The 26,005-nt window shown below is 45.8% G+C and overlaps 1 protein-coding gene across 1 annotated transcript in view; it reads left to right on the plus strand.

The window, feature by feature from the left end:
• The window catches only part of LOC144782699 (neuroglobin-1-like), a 139,214-nt gene that overhangs the window by 13,813 nt on the left and 99,396 nt on the right, over positions 1-26,005 (plus strand). Inside the window, exon 2 of the mRNA XM_078662027.1 lies at positions 25,887-25,994. Coding sequence (XP_078518153.1) covers positions 25,887-25,994 — 108 coding nt within the window. The remainder of the gene's footprint in view (positions 1-25,886; positions 25,995-26,005) is intronic.

The following is a 26,005-nucleotide window of genomic DNA, read 5'->3' on the forward strand; positions in this document are numbered from 1 at the left end:
GAGACTTCCACCCATTTCATATTGTATTTCCTGTTCTGCGCGCCGGCCGCTCCCTTCCTTTCAAGTCGCAAGTATTGTGTTTTATCATTTTTGGTTCCTCTTTATGGGGCGACTGTTGTTTTGCGGGCTGGGGGCTCAGAGACAGATGTTGTGGTTGATGGCTGCGGACTTTGTATTTGCTTAGCCGGGGGGGACCCGGACCGAAACACTAAAATGACGTAGGGGTTGCGGATGGCTGGGAGTCCGGGAGTACTGTTATTGTGAGGGCTCCTCCCCGCTTCCTTCTTTTTGGGAGTGGCGGATCAGCTTGATCTTTTCTTCCTCCCTATATTCCAGTGTTGAAATTCTCCGTTTCTTATTATTTTCTTTCTTCCTGTTCTACATTTTTCTTCCTTTATCTCGTCTTTTTCTCTTCCCTTCTTCTCTTGCTATATTTCGGGTTTATGGGGCGACAGACACTCTGCTAGGGGGGGGGTAGGCCATAGCCTCTGCATGTGTGTAGGGTGGGGGGTTATATTTTGTTTTTGGTTTGTTTCTATGGGACCGGTTTTTGCTTCTTTTCTTTTTTTCCTTTTCCCTTTTCCTCTTTCTCCCTTTCTTATTCCCCTCTTTTCTCGTTATTATTCTCTTCTTCTTCTATATTTCGGGTGATTCGGGGCGACAGGCACGCTGTTTAGTGGGGTAGACCGTAGCCATTACAGTGATGTAGGGTGGGGGGGGTGTTTGTTGTTTTAGTTTGTTTTCTTCTATGGTCCCTTTTTGCTTTCTTCAGGAGGTGGGCTGTGTCCCTTGGTGTTTACTCCTTTGTTTCATAATGCGTCTGCACTTTCTCCTTTTTCGGGGCGGGTGGGCTGTACGTATGGCGTCCACTTGATTTATCTGTTGGTATTTTTGTCTATTTTGCACCTGATATGGGCGTGTGCGGTCTTGGGGCTCTGCCCTACTGTGGTCATCTGCTTACGTGGGGGGCTGTTCCCTCCCGCCCCCCCCCCTTTTTCTCTTTTCGGTATGTGTTGCATGACGCACTGGTAGATATGGTTGCTGCCTCCTTTATACAATTTAAAATGAAACCTCTTTCTCCTGGCGCTGGCGATGTCATGATTTTTGCATTTATCCTGCATTCATCCTGTCGTATACATTGCTATGTTTTTTTGACTCTCCTGATTTTGCGGCCGGCCCCTGTGGTTGTAGGCCAGCGCTTGTACTTATACCTGTTTTTCAATAAAGGTTTATAAAAAAAAAAAAAAAAAAAAAAAAAAAACATAGGGAATCACATTTCGGTCGTACATTGTTGGTTATTGGTTGCTTTAGCTGAGTATGGAAGCGTAGCCTCAGTGTCAATACAGCCTAAGTCGCTGCAAGACCCTGCAAGACGCAGCCATGAAAACGCTCAGGGTTCCCAAGATGTAGGTCCCTCAGTATTATCCCCTGTTCGTCTCTTAAGTTCTCTCTCTAGATCCCAAGTCCGCCCCGATCCCATAACCACCCTCATTTGTAGAATCTACGTAGTCTAGTAGTCCTCCTCCCCTTCTTCATCCGATACATCCTGATCATCTTCCAGCAACGGTTCACACATCTCTCCTCTGTATTTGTTCCACGGGGTCCAAATTTTATTCAATTTCCCCGGGCAGGCTCGGTTAGAATATACCACCCTTTCGGTCACCATCACCCTATCCATATTCAGGCACCAATGTGATTTTGTTGGCACTTCCGCCGCCCCCCAGCGATGTGCAATGTCTCGCTTGGCTATTATCATGCCTAACGTAACCCAAATTTGACCGTGCCTGGTCAAATCAGTAGCGTCCCATACATTCAATAGGCATTTGCGTGGTTCGGGGAGTAGGGAAATCTCTAGTGCCTGTGATATCGTGCGCATTATTTGCCTCCAATATTCCTGGATAAGGGGGCAGTCCCATAGTGTGTGAAAGAATGTGCCCTCCTCCCCACACCCACGAAGGCAGTAAGGGTGTTGTGCTCTTTGGATGCGGTGTAATGTGGTCCTCGTGTAATACACCCTATGCAAAATTTTTAGCTGCACAAGTCTCAACCTTGCGGAGATACCTACTTCCTTAGGTGATGCCATCGCCTCGTTCCATTCGTGTTCATCCAGATCATGTATGTCTCCCTCCCATTTCTCCTTCAACGGAGCCATAGGGTCCGGTAAGTTGTTGAGTAATTTGCGGTATGTGAGCGATGTCGCACGCTCTGTCATGAATTCCGTGAGGAGGCGATCCTCAAGTGGAGACGCCTCCGGCACCTCCATGTCAGGGGGTATGGCCGCGAGCAACGCATGCCGTATCTGGACGTATCTGTATGATTCCCTGTCACCCAGGTTATAAAGTTCCTGTAGTCTGGCAAAAGGCATCACCTCTCCCTTGTCCCACAGGTCCCCCACTGTAGATATCCCTATGGTGTCCCAGTGAGAGAAGCCTTTGCTGGTGCTCAGGTTTCCCAGGGCTCGAGAGTCCCATAGTGATGTGAGTTTGGTTAATTTCCCTCTCCATCCCAGTGCCGCCATCGCTGCATGCCATGGCGCTGCCGTGAGTCTGGTGGGCCCCCTCAGATTACGCACTTTTTTCTGGTCGTACAGCCGAGCCAATAGAGTATCTGCGCCTAGTTGTGCCCTATCGGCCTGAAATGCTGGATCGTTTTGTGGAGCATGTATCCATTGATTAACGGACTTCAATTGCGCTGCCCAATAGTATAATTTCAGATTAGGCAGTGCAATTCCGCCATCGTACCATCCCCTGTGTAGTTTGGTCTGCGCTATGCGTGCCGGGAGGTTTCCCCACAGAAGATTCGACACCAATGCCGCTACCTGCCTAAAGTATTTCGGATCCACCGGATATGGAGTATTTTCGAGTATATACAGAAAGTGGGGCAGGGACATCATTTTATAAAGCGCGGCTTTCCCCAACAGTGTCAGAGGCAGCCCCGACCAGTATTTGACATCTTGCTTAAGTCTTTCCAGGGGAGGCGCCAGATTTCTACTCATAAATTCCGCTGGGTCCCTTGTAATATGGATGCCTAAGTATTTGAAGGAGGAGCCAGCCTCTCTCAGCGGGCACTCAGTGCTCAGTGTCGGGACTGGACCCCGCAGGACGTACATCTCTGATTTGTTCCAATTTAACGTGTAGCCCGATATCCCACCGTGGCTGTCACAGAGAGTCAGGAGCGCCGGCACCCCTTGTTCTGGGTCCGTTAGATAGACCAGCATGTCATCGGCATATAAGGAGAGCCGGTCCTCCCAGCCCTCCTCCCATCTAATTCCCTTCAGCAGCGGCGTTGTTCGTATTAAAGTGGCTAGTGGCTCCAATGCAATTGCGAACAGCAATGGTGAGAGGGGGCAACCCTGACGAGTGCCCCGTCCCAGAGGGAACGTTCTTGAGATATGGCCATTTGCCACCACCTGCGCAACCGGGTCAGCATATAGTAACTTAATCCATGCAGTAAATTTGGGGCCAAAGCCCATACAGGTCAGAACTTCAAACAAGTAGTTCCACTCTACAAGGTCAAATGCCATCTTTGCATCCAGGGCTAGTATTACTGCTTGAGTAGGGATCGAGTACCCCATGTAATCTACGCAAGTTTAGCGCCGTATTCCTATGAGGCATAAATCCGGATTGGTCTGGGTGTATGAGATCGGGCAGATGTGGCACCAGTCGGGCCGCCAAGAGCTTGGCAAGGATTTTGGCTTCTGCATTAAGCAGTGAAATAGGGCGGTATGAAGAACAGTCTTCAGGCAGTTTCCCCGGCTTGGGGATCGCCACTATAGTGGCCAGTCTCTGATCAGGTGGAAGTTTTCCCTTTTCTAAACATTCCTTGTACATCGCTAGCAGATGCTTACTTAGCCGATCCGGCGTTGACTGATACCATTCTACCGGTATTCCATTTGGTCCCAGCGCTTTGCCTGGGTTCAGAGCACCTATAGCCATTTGGATTTCTTCCGTGGTTATGTCCGCCTCTAACTCTGCGGTAGTTTCTACTGGAAGTGTCTGGACCCCAATCGGCTCCAACGCCGCCCTGGCCATTTCCTCTGTTGCCACCTGTTCCGGGGCGTATACATCCTCAAAGTGGGCCGCGAGTATCTCGACTATATGTTCCGGGTTTGTGTGTACTATCCCTAGTTTGTCCTTCACTTGTTGTATACCTCTGGAGCCGCCCCCCCTCCTGTCCAGCCATGCTAACATCCTACCCGCCTTATCCCCTACTTCATAAACCCTATTCTGTGTGTCGGTTATATATCCCTTAACCTGGGTCCGAACAAGATCCGTGTACAGCTGTTGCTGGAGGTGAAGTGCGTGGGACGTGTCCGGAGTGGGGTGTGTCTCATGCGCTGCCGATGCGTCTCGCAACGTCAGTTCCATTCTAGTCAGTTCCTGCGCTTTTTCCCTCTTGTATCCTGTGATTGAATTTATGGCCTGACCCCTCAAGACCGCCTTATACGCTTCCCACAGAACCTCTGAGGAGCGTACCGAGTCTACATTTTCAGCAAAGTACTGCGTTGTCGCCTTTTTAAGAGCTCTTTGAACCTGAGGGACCTTAAGATATGCAGCTCGTATAGGGTATATACGTTTGTGAGACTTCTCCTGGGTGGAAAGTGTCAGGGTGATCGGGGAGTGGTCCGATATACCCCTCGGGTGAATATCTACGGCATCTATGTTTTGGGTACCGTTGCCCAGGGCTAAGAAGTGGTCAATTCTTGACATGCTGCCGTGCACAGCGGAGTGATAAGTATATTGCTTTGTCTGGGGGTGTGTAAGTCGCCAGATGTCAGTTAGACCCATCGCTGTTAAAAAACACTGAAAGCGGGAGGGCCCTGTAGTGGGCGTCATCGTCGGGAACCTATCCAACTGTGTGTCTATAATGGCATTGAAGTCTCCCCCAAGAATGACATCCCCCTCGGGAAGAGTCAGTAAAAATTCAGCTAACTCTGGGAGCTTCACTGAGTGGAGGCTGGAGGAATGTACACCGATACCAAACTAAGGGGTCTACCCTCCCACTGTCCCTGTAGGGCTGCGAAGCATCCTTGGCCATCAGTCTTAGTGTTCAACGGAATGAAGTGTGAGGATTTCTGAATTAAGATGCCCGTCCCTCGTGACCCTGACGTGAATTCTGAATGAATTACCATTTTGTATCCTCTCCTATCCATGGCCTTGGATGCCCCCCCCGTTAAATGTGTCTCCTGTAGGAGGGCTATGTCGGGTTTCTGCCTCTTTAGTGCGGCCAACACCAAACCACGTTTCACCTTGTCTCCCAGCCCTCTCACATTCTATGTCAGGATTCGCAGGGGGGAAAACGGTGATCGTGACTCAGCTCCCTCCGCGCTAAGTGTCGGGTCGTCTGACATTTGTATGCATGTGGACTTGTGCGTGTCTAATGTGAATCGAGCCATGGGCACTTTGCTTCCACCCATTCGCTAGACGTCGTAGACTAGGGACATGACAGTTAGACCTTGTTTGTACATACCAAGCTGTTGCTAAACAATCCGAATGTGGAACATTATCCCTCGACCATACCTGTGTATTCCGAACATTTCCAAAACAAACCTCCTCCCCCCCCCTCCCTGCCCCCCTGCTTAACGGACTTCCAACTGCCCGCCTCCCCAACTGAGCAGAGTGCTTAACCCATCCCCAAACCAGAGTACTTGTGTGTTGGGAAGAGGGTCTCCCTGAGCAGGCGGCATCCCTGCTCTCATCCGGGGCTAACCAGGCCCGCGTCCAGCCGCGACTGCGAAATACAAATGCCATCAGCATGAGACAGCGGTCATGTTCGTCCCATTCAATCCGGGTTATTCTTCTCCGTCAACTTCCGTGAGGTCATGTGCCGGGGATCCTCTCGGTCCTCCTCTGCCTGACGCCTGTGACCCTGTCCGGCTTTCATCTCGGTGTCCGTGGTTTGTTCTATGGGTTCTTCGTGGCTGTCCCGCCGTGCGCCATCCTTCAAGCCAATCCCTGGCCGCATCGGGGGAGTCGAAGAACCAGACCTTTTTATCAGCCACCACCCGGAGTCTGGCTGGAAAGAGCATCGAGTAGGGCAGTTCCTTTTCTCTTAACGTCTTTTTCACCTCGAGGAAAGTCCTCCTTCTCCGTGATACTTCCGCCGTGTAGTCTGGGAAAAAGGACACCTTGGAGTTCTGAATTTGGATGGCCGGCGCCACTCTGGCCGCTTGCAGAATAGCGTCCCGGTCCCTGAAATTAAAGAGTCTCGCCAGTATCGGCCGTGGTGGACCTCCTGTCTTCGGTTTCCCCCCTGGCACCCTGTGGGCCCTTTCCACAGAGAAGAAATGCGAAAGACCTTTGGGCTGGAGCTGATTTTTGATCATATCTTCCACGTAGATATCCATAGCTCCTGTGACTTCGGATTCTGGCACACCCAAAATTCTGACGTTGTTCCTTCTCGAGCGTCCTTCCTGATCGTCCAGCTTTTCTATAAGTGTTTTGTTGTCCGCTTGCAATTTTCCCATTTCTGTTTGTAGCTCAGACACATCCTCGACTAGGGATTTGGTCACGACTTCAACTTGTTTCACCCTCTCATTCATCTTCTGAAGGTCTGCGCGTATTAGGGTCACTTCCGTCGCCGTTGCCCCCACCGTTTCCTGTACTTGAGCCAATGCCGCCAGGACATCCTCTAGAGTGGCTTTCTTTGTCCCGCCACCTTCCGCCGGTTTCCCCATGGACTTGCGTTGCTCCAGGGGGGGGGGTCTGCTTGTCATAGGCAAATTTATCGAGTTTGGCCTGTGTGGAGTTGTGCCTGGGGCCTCTGTTCACCATGCTGAACGACCTGTGACTGTTCTTGTCACCCAAAAGGGTCGCGCTGCTCGTCCCGGGACGGGACTTTGTTCGTGTCTTCTAGGTGGTGTCCGTGTGGTAATCGGGTCCAGCTCTCCCTATGGAGTGATATAGGCCTTCCCTCGTTCGGACGCGTCCGCCGGCTATATCCCCGTATGCAGTGCGGGCTCGAGCAGGACTCCTCACAAGGTGTTCGTCGCTGGGGTGGCCCTTTCACCCCCTTTCGCGTCCAATGTGTTGTACCCCTTCCATTGCTGTTCAGTACTGTCCTGGGGTAATAGGCCTGTAGGTCAGAAGCAAAGGCATATCCTGTGTGACCCCACCGTTATAAGTATGCGCCGATGCGTTCACCCGGTACCGGTACCAGTTGGTAGCTCAGTGGGTCGACGTTTTGCATGCCCGGAGCGTGCCTTCCCGGCTTTGCTGTGCCAATTGTCCTGCGGCCAGGCGCTGCCTCAGTTTCAGTAGTGGGGAGGGGGGTGTGTCTGTGCGTGGTCAGCCCGGAGCTCACAGCGACCCGCTGATGTTATCGCGGGGGTGCGGACCGCTCCTCCTGTCACCCGGTGCTTTCCTCCTCGTTGCGGCTCCTCAGAGATTCAGGCACCAGAGTCTAGTGCATGCCCATCTGGGCGGTCATGGCTGTGACAGCGCTGCCCTCCCAAAATGGCGGGTCCGTACCTGCGTTGCGGCGTCCGTCGCCGATGCCTGCCGCTGTCCCCCGAGGCCGCGCCCGACCGCCCGACTCACCGCAGGCCCCTCTGATGGGTCCGGACTTCTCCCGGGCTTCGCCAATGTTGTCGCCGATGGTCCGTCACTTCCGGCGGTAGACACCCGCCGAAGTCTCACTTCCGCCCGGGTGCTGTCAGCAGTCCACACCGCCGCTTCAAGACGGATAGTAGGTCCCTCTCCTCATTTTGCCGTTCCGTCGAATGCCGGGCCGCCGCTGCCTCGAAAGTTCTCCTCAGGTTGCCGCACGGTCACCAGACCCAGTCCGACCCGTCTGGATGATCAATGTATCGGATATTACCTCCGGATTTATGCGGGATGCCGCCTTACAGTGGGAGCCTCTCTAAGTTGCTGCCGCCATCACCGGCTGCTAGCCACGCCCCTTCTCTTGTTATTATTTTGGCTACTTCCAAGTCAAAGTCTATTTTCCGTTGAGCGTATAATTCACGCTCTCAACATTTGTCCAAATAGGATGCTCTACTTAATTGCCTTTGCATCGCCACTATTGGCATGTAGTATGGAATTTCCATTTGTTGCTTTCCTATGGCTAGTTTGTCTTCATATTGTTATCACTTGCATTCAATTCCATGTCCAAAAACTCACTGTGTTCTTTACTATATGCCTTAGTGAATTGGATGTTTAAATTGTTTGTATTTAATCTCAAAATGAATTCCTCCAATTTCGATTCTACACCATCCCAAAGGAGGAAGAGGTCATCGATAAATCAAGTCCAAAGTACAACATCCATCCTGCACATTTCATTCTCCTCCGACCAGGTGACCTCCTTCTCCTACCACTCTATGAATACATTTGCATCGTTGGGGGCCAAGGAGGTCTCCATCGCCATCCCCTGTTGCTGTAGATATATTTCATTATCAAAGAGGAAGACATCATTATGGGTAAGACAATAATGCATCATTTCCAAGTTTATAGGAGTATGTTCAAAAAGCTTCATTTACCTATCCCTCAAAAAGTAGCGGAATGCAGCTATTCCATCCTCCTGTTGTATTGATGGGTATAATGATACAACATCCAGAGATATAGCTTGGTTTTCATGATATGCCATCCATATTTTTTAAGGAAGGCAGTTGAATCTTTCAAGTATGAGGGCAAACTTGTTCAATACGGTTGGATGAAAAAATCCAGAAATCTCGATCTATTCTCCAGGAGCGATCTTATGGAGCCCACGATTTTCTGCCAGGTGGTCTGTGGGCATTTTTAAGTATTTTCAGGAGAAAATAGATGGTAGCCATTTTTGCACCGATTGTATGGAGATATTGATATTCTTCTAATTCAAAGAGATCCACCTTCAACCATTTATCCAATAATGTATGGCACTCGTTCTCTATTTGTTTCATAGGGTTTATTGTCAGGTACTGGGAATGTACTGTATTGTCCAATTGCAATGTGTTTCAGCCAAGTACATTGCTTTATCCATTAAAATATTATTACCCCCTTTATGAGATGGTATTATAATTCGGGAATTATTCTTTTTTAAGGCAGTGAAATCATTTCAGTCCTTTGGTGTGGGTTCCTCTTTTCATCTCCTCAAATCATTCATATCCTCCACAATCATCTTATGGAAGAGGTCTATCTTATTATTGGCTGGTAATTATGGACAGAATTTGCTCTTTATCTTACATCCACTGGATATCACCATGTTGGTATAAAAGCCCATCTTGGAGTCAGTAATTCAAACTCCTTCTATACACGAGATCCCTCTTCGTTAATCTCTAAAAGTTATGGAATATTTGCAGTTGTGAAATTCGAAAATTCTCCTCACCCAATTGCTTTTCAGTCAACTTCCTTGATTTAATTTCAAAGTGCTTGCGCAGGTTCAACTTTCTGGTGAACTTAAATTTTTCAATTCTTGCATTGGAAAAGTGAGGGATAGACACAGCTCAAAATGTTAATTTAAGATTTAATATCTTTTTCTTATTTGAGGTTAACTTTTATGATGAGAAATTTATTACCAAAGGTCTTTCTTGTAGATTGGTCTCTTCTTCCACTATGGTTGTTATTTTCTCAGTCTTCAACCAGGATAGCTTGACTCCAGTGGCTTAGTGAGCACGGGACCCACATCTGGGCATACCCTTCCCACATAGGGTGAACAGCAACGATGGATTTAGGCCCAGATCTCTGTACTGGGGTGAATGTATGACATTGTTCTGCATTCTGTCCATCAACTGTTGTTTTTGCATTTGTCACCCCGAGTAGAACAGGTATGCTCAGACGTGAGTCCCGTGCTCTCCACACCACTGGAGTCAAGCTATCCTGGCTGATGACGGCTGATAGCCAGAAACCGGTCCTAGGATGCTTGATTCCGCTCCAGGGAAGACATGGCTTGGCAGTTTGGGCTGGACTGTTCCAGGGTCAAGGCTGATTTGCATATGGCCATGTCTGAACTCGGGTAGTGTGGAGTGGAAAAAACGATGGATTTAGGCCCAGATCTCTGTACTGGGGTGAATGTATGCCATTGTTCTGCATTCTGTCCATCAACTGTTGTTTTTACATATATCCAATCTTTTGGCAAAATTGTTGATTTTCCCATGTTGGTAATCCAACCTATGCCTGGTAAATTTTCTAGATTTCCTCCTCATTTTTTGTAGGCCCTTTTCCATTATCAATAACAATTCCTTAAGCTCCTAATTTTCCTGCAATTCTTTCATTAAAGATTCTACTTTTGTTGTTTGTCTTTCGATTTTACTTTTGACATATTTGATACGTGTGCCCATCATCAGTTTCATTGAGCAATCCTCTGTCTTGGTACGTCATTCTTTGATTAAATCTTCATCCATGTCCTAATAAGTGGACAATAACATGATATGTAAACCTCTCGGGATTCTGCCACATACCAGATAATTTAAAGGTGATGTAATTTCCCACCATTGCTTTGATTTTACTCTCCTTGCTTTCGCCAACTCCTTTAATATTTGAGTAAATGTCCTTGTGGTTTGCTCTCGGACATCATCCTACTATCAGCATCCACCTTGTCACAAAAAGTACTTTGAGCTGCCAATCTATATTTATTCTGTTTTTCCTCTATTCACTTTGTGTCTAACACTCCTGTTTTTAGTTGCTGGTCTTCGTTACCATCATTTGTTCATGTACAACATTTTCAAACAGATTAAACCCACTACTACATAGAATTCTAGATGAGTAACAGTGAATTAAAGGTATGTTTTTCAACGAAGTGTTGTGAGTGACATCAAATAAACAATAAGAGTGAAGCACAAGTTGTCAATGATGTCACTCAGAACCCTGATGTGAAAAACATCCCCGTAATTCACTTTTTACCCATCTATAATTGTATTTTGTGCATTGCTCTAAAATGATCTTCCTCTGCTTTAAACTGCTACGCAGGAGCAGAGGAGTAATGGTGTGCCATCCATAGCACAATCTCTCTTCCCTGTCCCACATTTTAAAAAACCTTGCCTGCAATCCCTAACCAACCACAGCCATCTTCCCTGCCTTCCTTCCCACTCCAGCAGCTGTTCCTTCTGCTTTCATTCAAAGCAGACAAGCAGCACTGTGCTATAGGCTGTCAGAGAGCCCTAGCAGCCTGGCCTGGAAGGCCTTCATGACATCACAACAGTGGGTAACCAGTTTTGGTAGTATGTCATAGCAGTGAGCTATTATATTAAGAAAAGAAAATAAACAATAGAGGCTTTCTATGAGAGCTATACATAAGAAATAATTGCAACCACTTTCAAACAGACAATGTTTTAAATGCATATTTCTCAAAATGTAGTATTGTTTTAAAAACATTAGTCACTTACTAACCGCGACTCCATTCCAGAGCAGGCCACGTGTTTTGAGAAACATTTAAATTGGAAAAGGTAATTAACTTGTAATAGGCTTGCCTTTCCATGCCAGCAATTCTGACTATGCACATCTATTGCAAGTGCCAACATGTAAGCTTGTCTTTTGTGTGGTGTTTAACGCAAACATGCCAAGGTGTGCAACATGTTTGATGTATCAACTTCAGAAATATGAAAGGCTGAGTTGGACCTGCTACTGGTATTAAAACTTGCTCACAATAGAGAATGACCAAGGGACAGACCAAAGTTAGTGGCAAGTGCTCAGCTCACTAAGCTATCTTACCAGGACAGAGGCAATGGCTGACCACTGTGTGTAACCTGCAGTCCACAGATTAAGAGGCATATTTATTAAATAGTTGCACAGTGCAGCACAGCAAGTCACTTCACTGCATCACTGGGAAAGAGCAGAAATGAACCATATTTAAGGCATATAGCGCATTCCTGACTTTTCCCCCCTGCACTGGCACATAATGGGCTACCTAGCGCCAAAACAGGCACCCTTGCACCACGGTGCAAAGGGTGCTTGCGTTGCACGCAGGATTGTCTTTGTACAGGAAGGGTGACCTTTTTTGCACAAAAGCAATCCAGAGAGGCATTTTCCTCATTCTATGTGAACTGCAGAAGGACCTGAAAGCGCCTGGAAACCCCCTTGGGTGATTGGCTGCGCTTTATAAATCCGGATTGCTTTATCGACCCAGGGCACAGTAACGCAGCACAGTGATTTGCGCTGCTTTGTGTTACTCCAAATTTTTGGAGCCACTCAAAGTGGCGTAGTGTGGCTTCAAAAATCGGATGTACGGTTTGCGATGCAAACCGGGTCATAAATATGGCTCAGAGTTCTTAGTAGTGCAGAGGCAACCTTTTGGTAGCATTGCTCTGGCTATTAAATACTCAGGCCGTATTTATAACAAAATGATGCAGTGCAGCACCGCAAGCCATCTTGCTGTGCCGTGCTGAGTTAATTTAAAAGCACAGGGATGCATCATATTCACAACAATATGACGCATTTCTGGGCTTTCCCCTGCGCTTGCGCACAATTGGCTGCCATGTGCCAGCGCAGGCACCCTTGCACCATGGTGCAAGGGTGCTTGCATTGCTTTGATGATGGATTTTGCACAGGAACAGACACCTACCTGCATGAAAACAATAATTGATGGTGTTTTCCTCTTTCTATGTGTGCTGCAGAATGCTTTTAAATATGCAGGCAAATCTGTCAAAATAGCCTTTTGTCAAAGGAGGAACCCTTCTTTTAAATATTAAATAACTCACCCCTAAGTAGACTTTGTGAGACCACAAGGTAGAGTGCCTAATATTTTAAGGTGGTACATGCAAGAATTTAAAATTGGCATGCACCTACAATGATTACTCCACTCACTGTAAAAGGGCTGTTGTCCCTATTAGAAACACTAAAGTTCAAAATAAAATACTATTTCTGTTAACTCGATTTGGGATAAGCTAAGGGAATGATCCAAACACTAGTTAAAATATGTATTAAAAATCCAATTCATAGGTGAAGTCGGATGTTTGATAATTATTTAGGAAACAGACTTTTTCTGCCTGGACATCCAGTATCTAATTCATATTAGCCTGCCAGCAGATGGTCAGTGCTTCCCCTAATTAGGGGTGATTAAGAGCATAAACAACTGGCAAGTCCTTTTGGCAGGAAGACCTGGGTGTGAGTTATGTGCCTCCTTTCACCCCAGGAAGGGCAGCTGGTAAGGATTCAGGAACTTTGTTAATTTGAACTGGACAAGGGCGAGACGTCCATTTATAGGTAAGTCTAAAGGGAGATTTATGGAAGAGAAGCCTTTTTTCTCTGTTCCTCCAGTGGCCAGCTTGGCATCAATCCAGCGGGAGGGGGACCTGGTCCTAGAACCAGTTTGGTGAGGACTGATCATTGTCATTAGAGCACACCTGACTGGGACACCAGCATGCAATGGAGAACGGTGTTGGCATGTTGGATTTTACTCCGAATAGTGCAATGTGGGATAGTTTGCAGTAAGGTAAAGAGGGTGTGCTTCAAAGGTAGGAAGGTTTGCTACTGATAATGTATTTCTCATTGGTTAGGAAGTGTCTAGGAATCAAATCACCCACTGCTCTGTGAATCCTACCAAAGTGGTACCTCACCCACAGCTCATTCGAACACATCTGACCTGCCGAACAACAGCAATGGACCCGACCTGTAGTCTGTGACTTGTGTGGAGATGTGAAGGCCTGAATCTGCTCCCACTCATACCCAGACTGAAAAGTGGGCTCCAAGGGTCAGTTGACTGACCTCCTGTATTGCTACAGGGAAACAAAAAGTAGAAAGGAGCCTTCTCATGCAGTGGTTTTGGCACAAGTAAAGCAACAAGGAGTGGTGGTCCTGCCAACGACCCAACAGGAGCTATTGTTGGAGAGAGAGAGCAAGCGAAAACCACTATGGATATTATTTGCTACAAACTACAAGAACCAGAGTGCATAGCACGCACACGCCCAGTGGGGCGGGACTATGAATTTAAATACCACCTGACTTATTGAATGCGCGATGCTTTCTCTCCCAGATGCGCCATGCCACCGACAAAGGAGAGTGTTCCGAAACGCGTATTGCAACAAAGGTGTGATTCAACGCTGACAGAGACTGCTATTAACTTGCTGCTGCCTCCCGAATAAAAAGGTGAAATCCAACATTGTGCGGATATCCTCATTGTGCGAGCAAACTCCTATGGAATATATATATATCTATATATATATATATATATATATATATATATATGAACACTCCACCAGTGCTGGTTCGGAAATAAGGCTGTCACGGGCGGCCCTGTTGCAGCTACCAGCAAGCTTACAAATCGTTCCACGAAACTTCAAAACTCTTGAAGAAACCAGGACACCCAGAGCTCCAGTTCAAGAATTTATTTGGCAGATGAAAAAATCTCCACGACGCGTTTCGCCAATACGGCTTGGTCACGCTCGTCTAATGGTATAAACAGCCATTTTTAAATACCAAACACCCACAGTGTAATTCGTGCACATGTAAAAACCAGGAAAAGCGGCAGACATGTTGTCATGGGTTTGAATTCAAGGCATAACAAGAATTTGTATATGTTTACGATGTAACACATCTCAATAACTCTTAATTCATCGTCATACATTTGTCACATAACGGCGATGAAAAGTTTCACCCAAGTTTAACATTATATGTAAATTCCAAATATTATGTTGTAAATTACATTGATTTATGCCTTATCATTTCAGAAACTTAGAGAATGTATCTGCATGTTAATTTCATTTGTAACCGCGATGTCATCAACGGTTAAACAATACATCATTTGTTGAACGAATAGCTTTAGAAAGCAAGGATTCTATTGACTCATTGAACAAACTGTTGCGCTATTGGTTAAGGTCGCGGTTGCCATGTAACCAAGGAAGTTACAGTATACCAACATTGTAAAACGTGTAAAGTACTTTGATCGTAAATCTTATTGTACAACAGATCCAGTTGAAATGTCCTCGCAGCTAATAATTGTACATCAACGAGGTAAAGTCTACTTGCTGCGCAACCAACATAAGTCTTTTGTCAAGGCGACCTTAATAACATCCATGCCCCAGTGGGCAACAGTGAAATATATATATGTCAGGAGTCCATCATAGATATCATGCCCTAGTGGGCATTATATTCGCAAGATCTTAGAGATTAATGCATGTCGTTCTGTATTGTGATCCACAATCGTCCGCTACCCAGTAATAAGTGAAATCTAAAATAATGAGAAAAAAAAATTAAATCAAGAAAACTGCAGACAATATTTACAATAAGTATTTTCATCAGAATTATTATTTATGTAAATGTACAGATAGTTTTTCACTAATATTAAATCCTTTAGGAGTTAAACATTCAAAATCAACAATATATTTGGATTCAGGTTTTCTGAGGGATAGTTCTTGGTTGCCACCTCTAACCCCCAAATCAACATTGTCAATCACCACAAACCGGACAAGTTTTTCGTCCTGCATGTGTTCCGCAAAGACATGCCTTGCTAAAGGGTATTGTCTATTGTTACTGCGTATGGCACGTAGGTGTTCTAGCACCCTTTTCTTGGCTTCATGCTTTGTGCTGCCCACGTACCATTTATTACAGGGACATGTCAGAATATACACACTAAACGGTGTGTTACAAGTGAGCCGTTTGCGTATAGTAAATTCTCTACTCGTGTTTGGAACAGTGAGTGTCTGGCAGTCCTGACTGTACTTGCAAGCTTTACATTTGCGGCAGCATTTAAGGCCTAAGTTACCCATGTTTTTGGAAACGACTGAAGAGGTGACGTAGTTTTTGCTTAGCTCATCTCTGAGAGACCTCCCCTTACGGAATGTAATTTGGGGATTGTCGTCAAGGTATTTATTCAGATGATTGTCTGTCTGCAAGATGTGCCAATGTTTTTTTAAAATCTTGCGCACCTCATGTGCTTGTCCGGAAAAAGTGGTGATGAATCTTACTCTTTCTGATTCCTCGCTCTCTATTCTAGGGTTCAGTAATTCTACCCTGTTTTTTTGATCAACCCGCGTTATAGCTGTATTGATCACCTTTTTACTGTAACCCCTATTAAGGAATCTATGACACATGATCTTTTCTTCCTCTTTATATGACTCCTGTGTGCTGCAATTGCGCTTTGCGCAAAGTAATTCTCCATAAGGTATGCTATACACTAGATTGCGGGGATGACAACTAGTAGCATTGAGAATGCTATTTCCCGCAGTCTTTTTGCGAAATAGTCTAGTGTTAAGCTGATTGCTAACTACCTCCACAGTCACATCTAGGAACTCAATCCTTTGATTGCTGATATGCTCCGTCAGTTTCAAGTTCAGATGGTTGTGATTGAGTTTGTCAATAAATAATTTAGCAGACATCTCATCTCCACACCAAATGAAAAAAATGTCATCATTGTATCGAAGCCACAGGGCAACATTATCGAATTCAGCCAATTCCCTGATGACCCGCTCCTCCCACCAGCCCATGAATAAATTCGCGTAGCTGGGGGCGAAGCAGGTCCCCATGGCTGTGCCCTGTGACTGTCGATACATGATGTTGTCAAAGAAAAAGAAATTGTTTTTAAGACAAAAATCGATCATAGATTTAATCATTTCAGAATGTTGCAAAAAGGAAACAGATCTAGTCTTGAGGAAGTGTTTTACAGCCTCCAACCCATATTCATGCTGTATACTGGTGTAGAGGCTGCTTACATCTAGTGTGACCAAGGTGTAATGGTCATCCCAATGGATTCCATTGACAGCCGTTAAGAAATGTCTGGTATCTTTAATATATGATGGGAGAGCCATCACATAAGGCCTGAGATAATGGTCTATGTACTTGGAGGTATGCTCCAACAGAGATCCAATCGAGGACACAATCGGACGCCCAGGTGGATCAATGGGGTCCTTGTGTAATTTAGGGAGCAGATACAAAATAGGTATCCTGGGATGGGCACAGTACAAATATTGAAATTCTTCACACTCCAATAACCCCTTGTCTCTCCATTCAGACAACAAGTCTCTAAAAGTTGTATTGGATTTCAATAGCTCATCAGAAGTAGTTTTACAATAGCATTTTTCATCACTCAGTTGTCTCAAACCTTCATTTAGATATTTTATCTTCTCCATTACCACAACATTCCCACCTTTATCAGATTGTCTGATGACAATATTGGTATCACATTTCAAGTTATCAATAGCGATAATCTGGTCAGCTGTTAAATTTTTATTTGTCCGTGATATCTTTTGATATCGCATTCTGGTTAGATCTTTTAAAACCCCTCTTTCAAAGACATCAATAGCGTCACATTGGATCAATGGAAGGAAAACTGATTTCGGTTTAAATTTAGTTCCGGGGTTAGTCCCCCCGTCAAAAACCCATGTATCCCACTCCGGGGTGTTACAGGCATTTTCGTAATTGGAATCAATAACATGTAGTAATTCCACATCATGTGTGTCTAAATTACTAATAGTCATAGGAGTACTTACAATTCTTGTTGTCTTAGGCTTCGTTGCGAACCATTTCTTAAGTTTAAGTTTTCTAGAAAATAGGAAAAGATCAATCCGTGTTTCAGCAAAGTTCATATTATTTGAAGGACAGAATGAAAGTCCCAAAGCCAAAGTATCCATCTCATCTTGAGTGAGTGCTCTCTGCGATAAATTAACCACTGTCATATTCATTTATGGTTCTTGCTCTGTGTTGCCATTCCCATTGGAGCTTTGATTCCGCCGGCACCTCCTCTTTTTGGCTTGTTTGTTGCGGTAATTCCGCCTCTGTTGCCTCGGCCTCTTTGCGAGCCCCCATCCTGGAACATTTCTGTCCGATTTTTGTTGATCATTTGAAACTGTAATAAAAAATTTGGATTCCTTCTTGGATCAACAACCATGTCTTGGTTGACCCCTCGAGTTGGATGCATCAGAAATATTCCCATCCGATATATCACTTTCTGTTGCATCGTGTCCGGTGGTCAATGTTGAGTTATTGGCCACAGCTAATCCAGTCTTCTTATCAAATAAGTGATCGTATTTCTTTTGAAAGGTTAGGGTGCGTCCGGATTGATAATCTTTATAGTCTCTTATAAACTTCCGTTGTTTTTTCGCAGTAATCTCCTCTTCTAGTTTCTCCATCTTCGTGATCAATTTCTTAAGGTGTTCTTCCAATGCCTCTTTAGAAATCAATTGACTTATTTCCAATGTCGATTTCTCAATTTCCACGAGAAGTTTAGCCCTGTCTTTTATGGCAAATTTCACCAGGATGCGCATCATTGTCATGGAACATGCTGCGGAGTTGTCAGTCCATTCTTGCAACATCTCCGCATCTGGGTCTTCGTAGGTAGGAATGGTAAAAATGCGGAGTCCTCTGGGTACTCTTTTTACCTCAATGTATCTCTGCAGGGACTCCGCTTCCCACCATTTAGACAGTTCCCTCTTATACAATTTTTCTAGTAAATTCAATTTTGCCAGTAAACTTAATTCGGTGCCAATGTTGGAAGTGGTCGGCATCTGATCAATGTTGGTACTTGAATCTGTGAAGAAAAGTTTGTCCGCAGTCTTCTTGCGACGAGCATCTAATTCGCCTGCCATGATAGTATAATATCTTCTTTGGGCTCTGTGCAATTCACCGACTTGGAATTTGTCGTTAGTCAATTGTATGCTCCCTGCCCCTGGATTCGTTACTATGCAGCCTGTAGTCTGTTCGATTTCACCAGGTAATCAAGAATTCCAAGCAGCCACACCGTAGCTGATGCAGAGCCTGTACCCTCCTTTTCCTCGATGTCCCAAACTTCTTACCGGACAGCAGATGTAAGTTCCTCTCAATACGCCGGTGTAGTCACCTCTTGTATGATCAAAGGTGAAATATCAGGATAATCCCCGGACACAAGTACTGTAGTCCTCTTCACCAGCGTCTGTGGAACCAGGGGGTCAGCCACTTCCTTTTTTAAATTTGAACACTCCACCAGTGCTGGTTCGGAAATAAGGCTGTCACGGGCGGTCCTGTTGCAGCTACCAGCAAGCTTACAAATCGTTCCACAAAACTTCAAAACTCTTGAAGAAAACAGGACAACCAGAGCTCCAGTTCAAGAATTTATTTGGCAGATGAAAAAATCTCCACGACGCGTTTCGCCAATACGGCTTGGTCACGCTCGTCTAATGGTATTAACAGCCATTTTTAAATACCAAACACCCACAGTGTAATTCGTGCACATGTAAAAACCAGGAAAAGCGGCAGACATGTTGTCATGGGTTTGAATTCAAGGCATAACAAGAATTTGTATATGTTTACGATGTAACACATCTCAATAACTCTTAATTCATCATCATACATTTGTCACATAACGGCGATGAAAAGTTTCACCCAAGTTTAACATTATACGTAAATTCCAAATATTATGTTGTAAATTACATTGATTTATGCCTTATCATTTCAGAAACTTAGAGAATGTATCTGCATGTTAATTTCATTTGTAACCGCGATGTTATCAACGGTTAAACAATACATCATTTGTTGAACGAATATCTTTAGAAAGCAAGGATTCTATTGGCTCATTGAACAAACTGTTGCGCTATTGGTTAAGGTTAAGGTCGCGGTTGCCATGGGCTTGGATGGTGAAACTGCTTTCTGTACCTCTGTGAAGGAATAAATGGTGTTTTCTCGTGTTCCCCTGCAGTGGCCTCGCACTTTGTCCTTGGAGGAAGTGGGAATGTGATATATATATATATAGACACTGAGGAAGCCGTTTCTCGGCGAAACGCGTTTGTCTTTTCCTGGGGCAGGGGGTCTGCTATTAAATTTTTGAAGACACCTACAGCTTGGAGTGCCGTCTGCTTTCTACGATTGTCAGTGAGCAGTGAGCGTGTGTGTATATATATACATATATATATATATATATATATAGTCAAGTGTTGCATCACCCTTTTATATAAGTGAGATGTATGGTAATGTCAGAAAGATACAGGTTGTAGACAACCAGTTTTGGATAGGGATTCTGAAATTGGGCTCGACAGCCATAAAGCAACTGAGGTTGGAATTTGGTATGAATACCATTTCTGAAATCCTAAAGCGGGTCTTTTTTTGGCGTCAAACATATATGTAAACATGTACAAATTTGACTGATGAATGTAATGACTATCAGTGGGTCAGTTAGAATACCCCAGCTGCACCACATTAGGATAATGTATTGCTGTTTATCCAAAAGCCTAATGGTTTGACCCAAGGTCCGTGAAAAAGAGATCATTTAGGCGCACCAAAGAAAAATATTGATACTAAAGATTGTGGGGGCAGACAGGGCTGCTCCTCCGCAATAGGGGAGGAGCGTCACCCCACTGGCTCAGAGCCAGCAGGTGAAAAATAAAACAATATTCTATCATCATTTTATTTTTCACCTGCTGGCTGAGCCAGCGTGTGTAGGGAGGGGCGGGACCGTGGCCACAGGAGGAGGAGGATTGGTTTGTTTACTTCTAAGTGCACATGTGTGTTTAACCGGCCGTCTTAGGCTGGCCAAACACACCTGGGCACTTAGGTTTCTCCAACCCAGTTGTGTGAAATTGCCAGGTTGGAGAAACAGCACAGACTCCCTCAGCTTGAGCCGAGTGTCAAACCAGCCCACCAGGCCAATCCCTGCGCTGTTCTTATAGAATGAGAGCAGCACCAGGATTGTACAGGGAGTTTGTCATGCAGTCCCAGTGTCTGCTGGGACCAGGGAAAACACTGAAGCGTGATGCGGGAGGTGGCGGGCAGCTTCAGGTAAGTCTTCCTTTGTATTTTTAATTATTAAACTACCTCCCGTGCTCCCCCCCGGGCTCCCTCCACCCACCCCGCCACTTTTTGTTTGTGACGACTGCCACTGGTGACAGATATTCTTTATAAAAACCTCTTAAAATGACTTGCAAAACGAGAATTCCTTGTTTCACATAGTGAGGAATGCACAGAGTGCGGAATTCTTGTGCCATCCAGCACTTTAAGGGGTCAGACAATGGAAATACCTTATTGGTAATTATTAAGTTAATTAGACGAGCCGACCCCGGACAGAGCTTTTCAAAGCAACTTCCCCAGCATCGGAGCTTGTGTGTAACGTCTGCCTGGTAGAGCAGCAGGTAGACTCTGAAGACAGACGCTGGACTCAGGGCCATATGTATCATTCCAAATTGTGATCGCAATTGGGCTTAATGGCATGTATTAAAGAAAATCTGTCTCGCAAAATAAGGAATCGCTACATTTGCGATTCCCTATTTTGCGATTGCATTTAAGAAATCGCAAATTGTGATTCCTTAAATGCAATGTAAGAGGCACAGAAAAAGTGCAATTTGGCCTTAAGGAATCACAAATTAACACCAACTTCAAGTTGGTGGTAATTTGCAATTTCTTTAAAAAATGCAAATTTTTGCATTTTTCAAAGTGCCATGTGGCGCACATACATGCCCTTAGGGCATGTATGTGCACCACATGTGCACACATGCACATTTCAGGGGTGCAACATGGTGTCCTTTGGACACCCTGACAGCCTTGAAATTGCATTCTCAAGTTGCTATTCTCTAATTGAGAATCGCAAATTGAGAATGTCTTCCCATTCATTACTATGGGCCTCTAGGCCCATAGGAAGAAATGGGGAGGTATTCCTTAATTGCAAATCGCAATTTGCGATTCGCAATTAAGGAATATGTGGGATTCGCAAAACTATTTGCAAATCCTACATACATAGCGCTTGCGATTCTCAAATAGCGATTCGCAAAAATTGCTATTTGAGAATCGCAAAAGAACATTGTGATACATATGGCCCTCAGTCATTCCAGCTGGGGAAGTTGCTTTGAAGAGCACTTTCAGGGATCCGGGCAAGGAATTTACCTTCATGTATTCAACATTAAGTTAAATACATTTCTCAGCCTCTCACAATGCTTCTAAAAACAACTTTGCTTTTAGCTTCCGACTTTTTTCCAACCCTTTTTTTCCACCCAAGGAGCAGCAGATCAGCCCCAATTCCATTAAGAAACAAGCATTTACAATACAATGGTTTCGCCTTTGGAAAAGTTAGAGCTATTGGCATTGTAAATGACAAAATTTGTATTTATGTGTTGGTTTTGAAAACAGATAAATAAATGGCATTGTCATTTACATTGCCACTAGCTTAATCTCTGCATTCACTCTGCAGTCCTTAGCACTCCATAGCACTCCCTAGTCACTCTGCACTCCCTAGCCCTCCCTAGTCACTCCGCACTCCCTATCACTCCCTAGTCACTCTGCACTCCCTGGTCACTCTGCACTCCCTAGCACTCCCTAACACTATGCAGTCACTCTGCACTCCCTAGCACTCCCTAGTCACTCTGCACTCCCTAGCACTCTCTAGTCACTCTGCACTCCCTAGCACTCCCTAGTCACTCTGCACTCCCTAGCACTCTGCAGTCACTCTGCACTCCCTAGCACTCTGCAGTCACTCTGCACTCCCTAGTCACTCTGCACTCACTACTCTGCACTCCCGCCTTGAACAGGGCCAGCACGTACTGTCCCATGAGGGCCGCCTTACCATCTGACAAACGTCCAGAGTCAAGCAGGGTTAACCGTGACTGTTGGCCTGCTCGGGGACATTATCTCCTGTTCCCAGATACTTGCGGATGGATAACTTGGTTGACCATCTCTGCCAAACAAAAGTGTATGTTTTAGAATTAAAGACATACAGGCCTGTCAGCAGACATTTACCGGAACTGTCGAACACTCTAAGAATACCCCCTTCTTTCCCACTGAGGCAGTGTCAAGCACCCTTTGTCACAGAAGTTCTCCCTTAAACCGTGTTAGCAACCGTGTTAGAAGATGCCTGCGAGGCATAGCTTACAACATCTCTATGCCCAGGTGCTAAGATAATGCACTGACTCTCCATCCTCCTTCTGCAACACCACCACTAAGCCCCATATCTCTTTAACAAATTGAGCGAACAGTGAGCCCATCGCATTGGTTACATCCTTTTGCCTTTTTTTCTCTCCCCCCCCCCCTGAAAAACCTATCCTGATGCAATAGATTTCAAGCAGTTGGAATCGATCTTCATTGGCTCTAGAGCTGAGTGGGTGAATGGGAGTAGGAGTGGGGTCTTCATCCGCCAAAGGTCGATAACATTAGTTATTTGTTTTTGTGGGAGTTTTACATAGCATAAACTCGACCTGAAGGTATCAGAGCGCTTTAGTGAGCATCAGTTACGTTACAGGCGGACACATTCATTTTGCTAGGCAGGGTAATCACGTGATTTGCCCAGAATCACAGGATGCTGAGTGTCCCTGCCAAGACTAGATCCCTGTTCCCTAGTTTCGAGGTCGATTGCTCTAGCCGTTATGCCACATCCTTGCAATCGCAATCCCATTCACTTGCCAAACAAATCAACGCAGTAACAATGTTAGCATAGTACTTATAACTGTAAAAAAAAATGCCCTGTGTTCCAAAATGGGGCTTGGTCTCTACTCTCTACAAGCCTTACCTGGATCCACTCGTGAAGGTCACTCGGCGGTCCTCTGCGGTGTAATAGTGCCCCAGGAGGAGGGTGGAGAGGGTGACAATGACCATCCAAAAGAGACCGCAGCTGTTCAGCCGGGGCGCCCGGGGGCAAAAGACTTTCATTCCTGGAGGCTTCGTTTGGGGGTCCTACCCCTCCCCTTAACAGTTACTTCAGGCTCTGCAGGATCGCGAGAGTGGGGTCCTGGGTCGCTCTAAGAGAGCTTGGTGAGGCAATGGACTTCTATCATGTGTACTCTGCGGATCACCTGTTCCAATCTCGGCAGGTTAATGCGCCGGCTGCAGAGCTCTGTGCGAGCCGACGAGGTCAAAGTTTCCAGTTCCAGTAAAAGTGTAGGGTGGGGTTAACGCACCGACTGTGGAACTCTGTGTATGCCCGAGAAGCTACAAATTCGAAGCCCATCAGGGTGGCGGTAGGTGTACAGCTAAATGTACCCTCACAAGTCGCAGGCGGGGCTAGGTCACTTGTACTTCCAAAAGAGTACTTCAAGCCCCCCACCGAGCTCCGCGGGGACCTGGTGCAGCGCCCATAACACCTGTTCTGCCAATATAAGCATATTAGCGTTTTGGAAAAAATCTGCTACTGTTTCTTTAAACGAGAAGCAACCCTGCTGGGTCGTGCTCAGTGGGGTCTTCATCCGCCAAAGGTCGATAACATTAGTTATTTGTTTTTGTGGGAGTTTTACATAGCACAAACTCGACCTGAAGGTATCAGAGCGCTTTAGAGAGCATCAGTTGCGTTACAGGCGGACACATTCATTTTGCTGGGCACGGTAATCACGTGATTTGCCCAGAATCACAGGATGCTGAGCGTCCCTGCCAAGACTGGATCTCTGTTCCCTAGCTTCGAGGTCGATTGTTCTAGCCGTTATGCCACATCCTTGCAATCGCAATCCCATTCACTTGCCAAACAAATCAACGCAGTAACAATGTTAGCATAGTACTTATAACTGTAAAAAAAAAATGCGCCGTGTTCCAAAAAGGGGCTTGGTCTCTACTCTCTACAAGTCTTACCTGGATCCACTCGTGAAGGTCACTTGGCGGTCCTCTGCGGTGTAATAGTGCCCCAGGAGGAGGGTGGAGAGGGTGACAATGACCATCCAAAAGAGACCGCAGCTGTTCAGCCAGGGGCAAAAGACTTTCATTCCTGGAGGCTTCGTTTGGGGGTCCTGCCCCTCCCCTTAACAGTTACTTCAGGCTCTGCAGGAACGCGAGAGTGGGGTCCTGGGACCCTCTAAGAGAGCGCGGTGAGGCAATGGACTTCTATCATGTGTACTCCGCGGATCACCTGTTCCAATCTCGGCAGGTTAATGCGCCGGCTGCAGAGCTCTGTGCGAGCCGACGAGGTCAAAGTTTCCAGTTCCAGTAAAAGTGTAGGGTGAGTTAACGCGCAGACTGTGGAACTCTGTGTATGCCCGGGAAGCTACAAATTCAAAGCCCATCAGGGTGGCGGTAGGCGTACAGCTAAATGTACCCTCACAAGTCGCAGGCGGGGCTAGGTCACTTGTACTTCCAAAAGAGTACTTCAAGCCCCCCAATGAACTCCGCAGGGAACTGGTGCAGCGCCCATAACACCTGTTCTGCCAATATAAGCATATTAGCGTTTCGGAAAAAATCTGCTACTGTTTCTTTAAACGAGAAGCAACCCTGCTGGGTCGTGCTCAGATGGCCACAATTAAAGTTTAGCCACCCGCTAGGCTTCCACTGACCAACAGAAAACGAAGAATGGCCGGTACCGAGGCTTGCCACAACAACCTATTGAAACAAGACTGGGATTGAGGGCTGAGATACGTCTAGAGGTGCCCCGTGTGACAGCGGGGACAGGCACACGGACAGCGGGAGTCACGAGGAGGGAGGAGGGGGCGAACAAAGACACGGACAGCGGGAGGGGGGACGGACAGCGGGATACAACCATGCGGGACCAGGACGATCGTACAAATGAAGAAAAACAGCCATGTAAAAAATAAAAAAAGTACACGCCCACAGTGGCCACGTCTTCATGACATTGCGGAGAGGGAAAGAATCGGCGGAACGCCCACAAATCGCCTTGGGAAATGACGGACAGTTCTCTCTTCCAATGGCTAGCCTCCATTTATGGAGCTAGCCAATGGAAGAGAGAGGCGGAACGAAGGCCCCACTGTTCTAACATTAGATTTCGCCTGCGTCGAAAAGCTGCGCGGCGCAGCTTTCGACGAGGCGAAACCTAAAAAGTGTGTGAATTGGGAGGATTTTGAAGTTCACCCGAATATTTCCCGCCCCTATTTTTGACAACTTGAAACTCGCTTCTGTTGATTCCTGTTTGTTTCTTTGCCTTTGTTCGGAAAATTTGAAAGGTATTTTATAATAGCGGTGATTTCCTACATTTTGTTAGGTATGTTGTTAAGTATCTGATTCGTGGCAATGCTCTCTCTTTTCATTATATTACTATCATGTAATCAGAGCAATTGTAATAATATCCTGGCAAAAACTGTAAATACTTTTACAATTTGATTGTATTTTTGTTGCTCTTTTGAACTGAACTGAATACGTTTTTTCTTTTCTTCTTTAAAGGTTATTTGAGACTCACCCAGAGTGCAAGAATGTTTTCTTTTTATTTCGAGATGTTGACGACCTGCAGAGGCTGAGGGCCAGCAAAGAGCTTCGAACTCACGGTCTCAGGTACACAGAGG

Source organism: Lissotriton helveticus, chromosome 9 (genome assembly GCF_964261635.1).
Source record: "Lissotriton helveticus chromosome 9, aLisHel1.1, whole genome shotgun sequence".
Classification (NCBI taxonomy): Eukaryota; Metazoa; Chordata; class Amphibia; order Caudata; family Salamandridae; genus Lissotriton; species Lissotriton helveticus.